General features: G+C 28.2%; 1 protein-coding gene across 1 annotated transcript; it reads right to left on the reverse strand.

The window, feature by feature from the left end:
* Nucleotides 1-8,846: 8,846 nt before the first annotated feature.
* Nucleotides 8,847-9,647, reverse strand: LOC113870149 (transcription factor TCP12-like). The gene has a single exon (XM_027506747.1). The coding sequence runs from the start codon at nucleotides 9,645-9,647 to the stop codon at nucleotides 8,847-8,849; it is 801 nt and encodes a 266-aa protein (XP_027362548.1).
* Nucleotides 9,648-11,653: the final 2,006 nt, after the last annotated feature.

The following is an 11,653-nucleotide window of genomic DNA, read 5'->3' on the forward strand; positions in this document are numbered from 1 at the left end:
CAAGCTCTTTTTAGAGTGGCATTGAACGCCCCTTCACGTGACAAAATGTAAATGAGGGTACGCTTTGGAAAATTTTAGAAAAGAAGCTATTTCATGTCGCTAAGCATGTGAGGATCGATGTGCCTTAAAAGTTTGGAATAGTAACTACAATAGTGTCCAACGCCTTGCAACATAAGTAAATAAATAGCTTATCTAGTCATATAAATTGCAGGGATTGTAACAAGCGGGAACTATTGATAAAAGTTTCTTTCTTTAATAGAAAAAAAATAAACAATTCATTTCCAGTAAATTTAATGAGATTTTCCCGGCCAGAAAAGGCAAAATACAGTGTTTAATGATGTTTTTAATTATACTGTTCTACTTTTTGTCAAATATGTTGTTGAAGAAGCAATCAAAATAATGACAGGAGCTTGCATGTGTTAATAATGACAGTGTCCCTTGTCACCCTGATTCTGTTCTTGTGAGTGGGGAACTAGTTCAAAGAAAGTTATCCTTAAGAGTTTTGATAGAGATGTGGCATGGTGCATGGACTGTAAAAAAGGTAGATTTGTTATGACTTTTCCTAGTGCTGTTGCAGTTCTTCAGCCAGAGCCATTTTGTTGGATTTGTGCTTTGTATTTCTGATTCAGTTCCTTTATGGTTAGTCTCTTTCATCTATTTTGTGATTCATATAATTTGTTGAGGACCATAGCTTTTTCTGAAATTCTAATTTTCCAAGACTTTATAAAAATCTGAGCATGGACAAAGGTCACAAAGATTTCAGTTGAAGCCTAACAAAAAGTGTTCCCTTGGTACACCAATTATCATTTGAAGCAACGAGTAAAGAGATAATTAAAGTAATATTTAGCTGAAATAAATATAAAAAAATTTCTGCTCTGTCCCTCTATAATAAGTGTATGAACTTGCAATGAACTAATAATCAACTGGTCACATTGTCTTTTCTTGAAAGCTAAATCATGCATTAGATCATCTCTCTTTAATGCGCTCCCTTTCCCTTGTGGCCAAACCTGATTTGGAATAATGTTCCTCAAAATAACATTTTTATTATCAATGGGACTTATAACTAAAAAGAAACAAAGTTGAAACATCCTAACCAATCTAGAAAAAAACACATCCTAAAAATCTCTTTCAAGAAAGGAAGTACTCGATTTAATTAAATTTTAAGTATAATGGACAAAGGAAGATGCATTAATAAAATTTTTAGAATAATATTAATTACATACTCTAACACATTTTTCATTTGTTATTAATTAAAATTTATAAAAAATTATAAAAAGTATACAAGTCTCGCTCTTAAATTGATATTTTTTATAATTTTTAATTTTTAATAAATTTTAACAAATAATAAAGAGTATGTTATTTTAAAATTTTTGGAATAAATCATTATTTAGCAAATATATCCTTCCAGATTACTTTTCGGCTCCTAAACTGGGCCCTTTAAAACTGTGGTCCTGGCCAGGCCCTATTAACAGGCCTGCTCCCCCAAACATTTTTCAAAATGCTATCCAAAAAGCTTCACCTTAAAGCTCGTTTATTTACAAAACGACAAAAACAGTTGTTTACAAGCATGCATTTTATCATAAAATCAATCGTTTTAGAGGACTCAAATTGGTTGTAATAACCCCTGACTTAAACAGCTTCCCACTTCATTAGTTGTTGAGATAAAGTGCTTCATGGAAATTGAATGTATCAGCTTCATAAGTTATCTTTTCTCTATTCTTTGATTACAATCAATAAATATGAACTTGATACAACTTAGAGTGTGTTTAAATAACAGTTTATTTAAGTATTTATCAACTTTTTTTTTAAATGATGACTTATCTCTTAAATTTAATAATAGAATTTATTAAAATAAACTAAAAAAATATATCAAGATTCAATAACGTTCTTTAAAACAAACTAAAAATAGTTTGAAAGAGTCAAAAAGTCTTCCAAATAAGCCCATAATCAATAATTAAGAAGAGGAAGATTAGCAATATATTATTTTAAACGCATTATTATTTGTTTATATTTTTAAAAAGTTAAAATATTTTTTAAAACTTCTTTTAAAATATACATATTTTAACTTTAAAAAATTTATCACATAATATATATTAAAAATATGTTTAGAAAATGTGTTATAAAGTTTTTTAAAATTAATAATAAAAAATGATAATCATCATTTTAAGTATACTGTTCTAAAAATAAACAACAGAAACTTTATTGAAAAGCAGGTTAATGAATTCATCTCATAATATATCTTTAAAACATTGATTAATATCTCTAACAATGCCACCACTAGTCATAATTACAGTTGAATATATATTTTTAATTTTAAAAAATATATTTAAAATTATTTAATAATTATATATAGTCTATTAGTGAAAAAAAATTATTAGTCCCTCCTAATGATAATTTATACACAGCTTTGCTATCACTATTAGAGATAAGAATAAGAAAGAAAGAGTCTTACAAAATATAGGACACATGTAACTCAAAACCTTAAAATAATAAATGTAACAGTCATTTTTTTTAACGATCCTTAGCTAGTCTATATCTTATCATATGTAGTATTTCTTATTTATTCGCACTTAATTCTAACAATTAATAATAATAAAAAATATTTATTGTATTTTTATAATTTTAATACAATAAATATGTATTTTTTTTAAATATTTAAACTCAGCCCTTTACAAAAAGAAAAAACCTCTATTCAATAAGATTATAACAATTAAATATTTTTTACGGTAACTATTAAAATTAACTCGTCAACAAAAGATATTTATCGATTATAACTTGAAAATATAGCTATATATTTTAAGAATTTTTTGTAAAGAATATTTGCTTATATTGTATCTCATAATTTTCATACCTATAGCCATGCAACATAGTTAAAAACATTAATGATGTTTACAATAAATAATGGGAAGATGGAGAAAAGAATTAAGCCAAATAAACATAAACATTCATCATTGTCATATTCCGAGTTGATAAATATTAAAGTATTGTTTGCGATTTCAAAAATAAATTTTGTAAGTTATATATCAACACACTACAGTGATTTTAAATTTTCAATAAATTGTTTACTTTTAATTTTTTAACTAACTTGCTTAAGATGTTTGCAGAATTTAAAATTTTTAAGTGACATTCTTTAATTTAATAATTTAAAATTAAAAAATAAAATATCATAAAACCTTTTAATTATTTTATATTATGTTTATAATTATGGTTCTCTTGTTTCAAAATAAAATATTACTATAAATTTTCTTTATTTCTAAATAATCTAACTCTTTATATATACTGGATTATCGATGAAATTTATTACCTTTCTGTCCAAACTAGCATGGCCCCTTTTATACTGAAAGTAATGTGTACACAACCCGAGGTAAAAAGAGCTAAATTTCTACGTTTAAAAACAATTAGTTATAATTATATATATAAAAAATTCTGATAAAAAAAAAGAAGTAAAATTTTATATCAACTGCGTCTAATCCAAATATTTTAGTTTTCGTGACATTTAAAAAAAAATCTATTGTATCCTTTATAATTAAAAGAGTTTAATATTCTTTCTTACACGTAAAATATTATCATTAATTTTATGTTAATAAATAATAAAATTAGTAATTTAGTTTTAAAAAAAAAGCATTAATATTTAAGATATTAAAAACTTTACAACTGTTAATACAAAAATAATATAAAATATTTTCTTAAATTTAAAGGTGTCATAACAAATAATTTTTTTTTAAGAAAACAGAGTTTCACTAAACAAAAATTATTATAAAAAAAATGGCAAAAGAAAAATCATTCAGTGAACCAACTAATAAGAGTGATAATTCGGCTCACATAATTAGCTGTTTTATTTACAAAAGTACTATTATAAAAGAAAGGGAATGAGCAGAGTAAACGAGTAATGATATATTCGCATTCCACTTAATATTAGTAGCAAAAGCAATTAGAGAAATTTAACTTGGTAAACTATTTTGCTACAAATTACTCAAGTTAATTTGTGTATGTGAACATAAAATCTCTTTAAATTTTCTTAAAGTAATGCAGTTTATGCATTCATAAATATCATTTTTGAGTATTATATATGAGAAAGAACAATAATTTTTCGTAACTCTTGCCAGTGCTCATATTGTCTTCTGAAAACTATGGTTCTTGAATTGTTGGCGGTCGAGAAAACGTGAAAGGTTAAGTGAGGTTTGGTCAAAGTGGAATCTGTTAATGTTAAAAGGTGATATGATATATATCGTGCAGGGTGCAGCTAGCTAGGGTTCATAATGCATCTAGTTAAAAGTACAGTTGTACAATCGTATTCTTGAATTAAAAATGATCAAAATATGAGGAACAACTCTTTTATGTTGGAAGGAAATTCAGGCTATAGCTATATTCTACAACTTAGACGTAATCATTTTTGCATGTCACTTGGTCAAATCCAACCTAATTCTCGCACTCTTGCTCGTAAAAAACCCAACAAACCGTTAATTTGAGTTACAGTGGCACTTGAGTAAAACTGCAACTCAAATTCAAGCCTAAGCTGTTGCCCAAGCCACACAATTTCAGAGCAGTCATAAAGTGATCACTGCTATTTATAGTGTAGATCACATTCGGCTTCTCATGGTTTTGGTCGGATGCAAGCAATACAAAAAAGGATAACTGCAGAGCTACATATACATATAGAGAGAGTAGTCATAAAAAAATCTTTCAGATCTATTATAATATTGAATATATCACTAAGAGCTATTAAAAATAGATTTAAATATATTTTCAATTCTTATATCTCTGTCAAAATTTAAATTTTAGTCTTTTTTAAAAAATTTATTAGTTTATAACTTTGTTTAACTCAGCCATTTTTAATCTCTCTCACTAATCATACTGTGGTGCAAAGAAAAAAAAATAGCATGACACAAAATTAATATCTTAAATAGTCACGTCATCACCAAAGATCAAAAGTGTTAAATTTAAAAAATAATAGTAATCTTTTTTTAAATAATTAAATTAAATTATTATAAAAATATACAAACTAAAAATATTATAAAAATTTTTAGTTTTATGATATTCATACCAGAACTTTTAAAAGATATATAGCAGAAAAATATTATAAACGTACGCCGAAACCTAAAAAGAGACAGGTGCCACCATTCTAAGGTATAGAAGTTGATTATATTCAAGTCAGAGTTCAAGTTGATCTAATCTAATTTAATGCCGTACTATAATATTTCATTATTTAATCATTTCAAAATTAATAAATTATAAGAATTTTTATTTAAATTAATGTTTTTTTCGTATTATGATAGATTTTGTTTCGAAATAGTAAAATATTCTTCAATGTAATTTGTTATTTACACCTTTATAATTTTCTAACCAGCGTTTGATGAATTTAAAAAGTTAACCAAATAAAAATTTGGATAAAACTGCGAAATCCTCAGCCTAAATCATCAAAATCTGTCATTCAATCTGCAGTGATCGTACACTAATGCAATATTGCTATCTGCTAATTCACTCTCTCTGCAGTATAAAGGAATATATTGTTACTGCACTCTCTCTCTCTCTCTTCATCAAGGTTATCATTTATCAGTATCATTGCGTGGTGCTTGTATCATTTCTTCCTCAAAGTTAGTATCAACTGTACTGAATTAGATTGTTGAGAAATTATTCAGGATTTTCAGCTCCTTCCTCTCAATCATAATCTTCAAGAGGACTTTTTACTTTTTAGTATAATGTTGGTAACTCTCTAGCGTTTGACACTTTCCTCGCAGGACGCCTCCACAGAAAATGCAGATATGAATGAACGACAAATTTGGAAGCCAACTATGTAATAATAAATTAAGGTGATTAATGATTATGTTCAGAATTTTCTTTTACAAAACATACAGTATCACGTATATCTTTAATATTATTTTCTAATTAAGATTGAAATTTCGCTTTATTAACCTGTTTAACGTTAACGTTTATTGTATATAGTATTTGTATGTTTTATTTTTCCCCTCTAAGATTTTATATCTAATCCTACATGTCTTTCTCCTATCACTCGATTTGAGTGTAACAAGAACTGTCATTTTCTCTGTTTGATCCATGTTATCTAAACCTTATATAACGTCGATGATAAAATTATACTGAAATTTGTAATTTCTTTTGAATAATTAAGAATATAGAAAAGTCAATAAATATTGCAAATAAAAACCAAGTCGCATCGATGGATTAAAGTCGGACCAAAACATGAACCAACATCAGATTTTTTTTAACTGCAAAGACAACATGTATTAATTATACTTTTTCATTTACTATGTTGTGGAATGCTTAGGCTTCTGTAAAAAATGAAGGCAGATCCAACGGTCCTAAACAAGGGGATTCCTTAGACGTCTTTTCTCTCTTTTTCAGTAATAGAAGGATTAAGTATCCGTTTATTTTAAAATTAAGTAAAATTAATATGAACCATATATTTTTATTAAATTTTTACGTGTATTATATTAAAAGTATAAAAAATAAGTTTCTAACAAAAAACAAACAAACTTTTAGGGTTGGGGTAAATAGCTTGGAAATTTCTCATGTACAGTATGCTGACAATACTCTCTTGATAAGAAAAGTATCTATTAATATTCTATGGTGTTTAAAACAATTCTCAAATGTTATGAAGCAGTGTCAGACCTAAAGGTGGACTGAACTTTTTTTTTCTTCTAAAAAGTAGCCTTATATATTGATGTTAACGTAGTAAATTACTTCTTAGTAACGGCATTAAAGTTTTTTACTTACAAAATTGACTATATTCCCTTTTAAATTTTGAGATTGCCTATTAGAGCCAGCCCTAAGAAAATGGATGCAGTCTCCTATTTTTTTTTCTGTGACACTAATTGAGGCTCTCTCTATTTGGAAACATTTACACCTGTCATTGGGGGTAGCTAGGATAACTAATAAATTTTGTGTTTTTCAATCTTCTATTATATTATTTATCTTTGTTTAAGCTGTCAACAAAAATTTTAGAATTTTGGTCGCATTCAAAGGTTGTTCCTGTGTGGTTTAGAAGGAAATGTGAAAATTTCTCGAGTAAATGGAGAATCTATATAAGCTTAAATTTGAAGGTAGGCTCAAAATAAAAAATCAACAATGGTTTAACTTGATTTTATTGGGAAGGCGGTGAGGGAGATTCCCCCAAGAAGAGGTATACTATCTAACATAAAATTCTAAGGTCCAAAATTCAAAATTTGAGGATCCCAGTAATATTTTGCCAAAAGAAGTTCTTCATCATGGCGGAGAGATATTTGCTATAATGACAAATGCAGTGTATTTGTCTTAGACTGATTTCAAAATGGGGTGAACAATGCAAGTAATGACCACACATTATCCAATTTTAGCATGACACTAGGCTGGGGTCAAATTATAGCTTGAAAGTCTCTTTTCATAGACCTTATCTCATTTGAGAGAATAAAAGTATATTCATTAAAGATGAATTGGATTTGGTAGTTAGAAAAATCCAGTCTTTATTCCATAAAATCAACTTATATTCTTCTTTGTAACCCCAACTTCTATATATGACAAGATCATATCTAGAAGTTTAGAACTAAAGTTCTTGTCTACATAAATGCTTGACCGCTCTTAAAATTCCCACATTTTCATGGCAACTCTTTAAGAACGTCATCGCTACAACTTTTGTTTTGGCTTGTTGATTTTTATTACATCACATCTGGAATTATTTGTTTCCCTAAAACTATTAATCACATTGCTACAAATCTAAAAATACACCCATCCATTCAATCATTTCATTTACGATACAACTTGGTCCGTCAACCTATATAGACAGATTGATTTGAGTATTGCTAGCTGTTACAAAAGATTATTGTGCCTGTAGTAACTAATGTTTTGTTCATCAATTGAAATTGCTCTAGTAGGATTTATGATTATTATCAGACCAAAGTCATTGTCAACTCTTGAGTGCATGAATTTCTATGTTCTCATCGTCCATATTCTTCTTATTCAGAAATGTATACGTAAATATGTGTATCTAGGCTACATATATCGGTTAGACCAAGAGTTCGTCAATTCACTCTTCGGGAGAAAGAGCGGTCAACATATATAGTTGATAGGAAGACAGTAAATATACTTGAAAGAGATGATGAGCAAGTTCAAGATTGAATCCCAAAATTTTAGTATGATAGAGATCTAACTGATCTTTTGCTATCACAGTAGGAAAACATCTTGGTTGTCCAATTAATGGACAGTGTGTAGTTACTTATCCATGATTTCATCAAGAAAGAGAAAATGAATTTTTCTTTCATAATTTTTTGAAATAAATGAGGATATCATATTATATTATTCTTTCGTGTTTGAGCCAATGCATACCTAGTCTCTCTTTGTACCAGAAGTTAGTCGTTTCTTTTCATAACAGGTTATTCTTAGAGCAGACTAATTTTATACTAATTAGCATATCCCCGAATCTATGGGCAACAATATAAATAAAATAGAAAAAGCTGCTAGAGAGTGGCTGTAGTACTTGAGACTAGTTTAGTCCAATCACACTTACATATCAGTGGTGTGAAATAATACACGGAGCAACCTTTATCCACCACACTCAATTATCAGCAAGAAATTAATCGGCGACAACATTGCAAAGTGGGAATATTGGGCAGGAAATTAAGCTAACTGGTAGAGAAGGCAAGAAAGATGTTTCCATGACCCTTCTAGAAAGCAAAATATTCATTCTGATTGATCAAATATATTACGGAACAGATGAAATTGAAAACTAACATGTCAGTGTCGACGCTGATTATTTGGCGCACTCCGTCCAAGAATTTCCGAAGATTTGAAACTCTACAAATCAGGACTCAAATTTCTAAGCATCATATTATGATTGAAAGCGTAAAATAGCAGATCTATAGATTAAGGTAATATGTACCTGTAGACAGATTCATACTAACAGATTCTTCAATAACGTCAAAACAATCCGTGTATGCTTCACTGCCATTAGGCCATCTTGCACTTGCACAAGTCTGAGGCTGAATGGGTGGTACCAATTGTTGTTGGATTTGAGGATTTGAAGTGCGCAACATTTTGGTACTTGTCCTTTCTCTTGCTCTCGCTCTCGCCCTTACCCTACACTCCTTTTTTGCCTGAAAGCAAACACGTTCCTTCTTCAGCTTCTTCTCTTTGGTACCTTCCATCAGCATTTTGTTATCATGTGAATTATGAACCCCTTGTTGTCCTTGTATCTCAGAAGAGAAGCAGAAGCACATGGCAGGCCCACTGCACCTGTGCTTGCTTCCAGCAAGTTCCTTAATTGCATTCTCACACTTGGCGAAGAGCCACTTGAGAGTGTTGCTTGGCTTGTCATGCTCCAGCATGTCCTGAAGATCAAAGAACTTTCGGGCTATTTCACTGGACAACCTCACCCTACGATCCCTCAAACCCTGAGACGTGTGAATCTTGCTGTGCCCATCTTTCTTGGTGCTCATAATTCTACCATTGTCATTGTTAATGGTCTGCTTTTGAAGAGTAATAGCATAGTCTGCAACAGTCAAATCTGAGATTGGAACCGCAAGTGGGTGAGCGTCATAAAGGAGGGTGTTAATTTCAAAAGCATTTTCAGATTCAGTCAAGAAAGGAAGAGGAGGGTAATAAGATGGTGATGAGGGTAAGCTTGGGAAAGGGTTGGTGGGGTAATTGGAAGAGAACATCTCCAAATTGGAGGGAATGTCACAGATGAAAACCCTAGCTAGCTTTGTGACTCTAATTATATACCATTGTCCATATAGCAGATCTATTTGTAGAATTAAAATCTCTTTAAATCTCTTTCAAATTATGGTACAATATATATATAAGTATGACCCCCATTTCGAAAATTAACAAGTTGTGGTTGCAGAAAGTAAGATGCAGAAGGGGGAGTTGAGTTTAGGGTGGTTTTGGGATAGGGAGAGGGATAAGTGGAGAACACAGTATGAGAAAGACGACAACATGAGAAAGACACACAGAAATTGAAGTGGGTCTCTGCACCACATTATGTGGAAATGGCGTAACAAAGCACGGACTATAAGAAAAGCAAATCAAGCAGCCTGTGTTTTCGAATGAAGGGCCCGTTTAAATAATTATAAAGTTATTAAAGTACGTCGAAATTTGTGAAATATTTTTTTATTATTTTGTTAATGTAAAATATTAAGATTGATTTTAACCATTTAAAAGTAATAATTTTTTTACCAATTAAACTATATTGGGAATATAATTTTTATATTAATTATTATATATAGAATATTAGTATAAAAATTTAATTTTATTACAATACTTATTATATTAATGATGCAAAAGTATAATAAATAATTTTAATAAAGTTATTATTTTAGATATTTACACTTGAAGTCAAATGCTAAAAGCTAACAGTTCTAAAAAAACTTAAATTGTATATTTTTAGAATTTTCAAAAATTATGTTTTATCTCATTATATAGAAGGACCTTTTTTCTTGTTTATTCTTAACATTTTTGGCAATTAATGTTAATTAACCCAATTATCAGTTGTGCTGTTTTAGAAGATAAAATAATATTTTTTGTAATAAAACTACAAAGCTAATATTTAATAACATTAACCAAAAGTTGCGAGTACATAATTTATAATTTGTAGCTGCATGTAAAACTAGAAGTTAGTATGTAACAGAAGGTTTATGATTACGTATATGATTAAGTGAATTATATTTTTTTTATGAAATGTATATTAATATAACACTAAAATTAAATACTTTCATTTTATTTATTGATTGATTATCAATTAATTAATTTTAATTAAATATTTATTTTATGTCAATCAATTAATTGAGTAAAGGGTAATAGTGGTCTCTGGTACAATGAGGGAGAAAAAAAAGTTTTTTTTTGTTAGACATAATTATTATACAAGATTAAAAATTTAAAATATTAAAATGAAAATGACAAAAATTTATTCATAGCTAAGTTTTAAAATTTAAATGTTATTTCAAGTAATATTTTAAATTTTAAATTTTAAATATTATGAGTACTTTTTATTTGTTATTTATTAAATAATTTTATTGAATTATTGAGCAAATCAATAAATTAAAAGATCCTAACTAAGCTTTAAATTTGCATTGCCAAACACATTTTTGATTTTTGATTAATAGAGTTTGAATTATGTGAAATTTTAATATTATTTGTAATTATTTATATGTATTTAGTTTTAGAATCATATGAATTTATATATTTTTTATAAGTTTTTTTTCATCACCAGTGCTAAATATCTTCTATAAGTGTAATATAATTTTTTTTATTTTTTTAAATAAAGTATCACTCCTACAGGTGTAATATTTACTTATTATTATTTTTAAATATAGCACTATAGTAAAATATCATATAAATTTGTATTATATATTATATTTTTAAAAATAAAAGACTATTTTTAAAATAAAAATTAAACATGCTCTTAATTTTTTTTTATCATTTTTTAAAATCATCGATATGTATTTTAAAAACAAAAAAAAAGTGCATGAGAGAAATTTTTCTGCAAGAAATATTTATGGAGATGTAATGGTCCATGATACCGAAGTTGAAGCAGAAGAGGATGAAAATGATTTTGTCACTAGGCCAATGTTAAGGAGCAGACCCAAACACAATAGAGTTAGGCCAAAGTATTTTGGAGACTATGATTGTACTGTTAAGGGTAGATTGAAATAGGTGACAGAACTTA

Source organism: Abrus precatorius, unplaced genomic scaffold, assembly GCF_003935025.1.
Source record: "Abrus precatorius isolate BTA unplaced genomic scaffold, Abrus_2018 Scaffold6, whole genome shotgun sequence".
In the NCBI taxonomy this organism is placed as follows: domain Eukaryota; kingdom Viridiplantae; phylum Streptophyta; class Magnoliopsida; order Fabales; family Fabaceae; genus Abrus; species Abrus precatorius.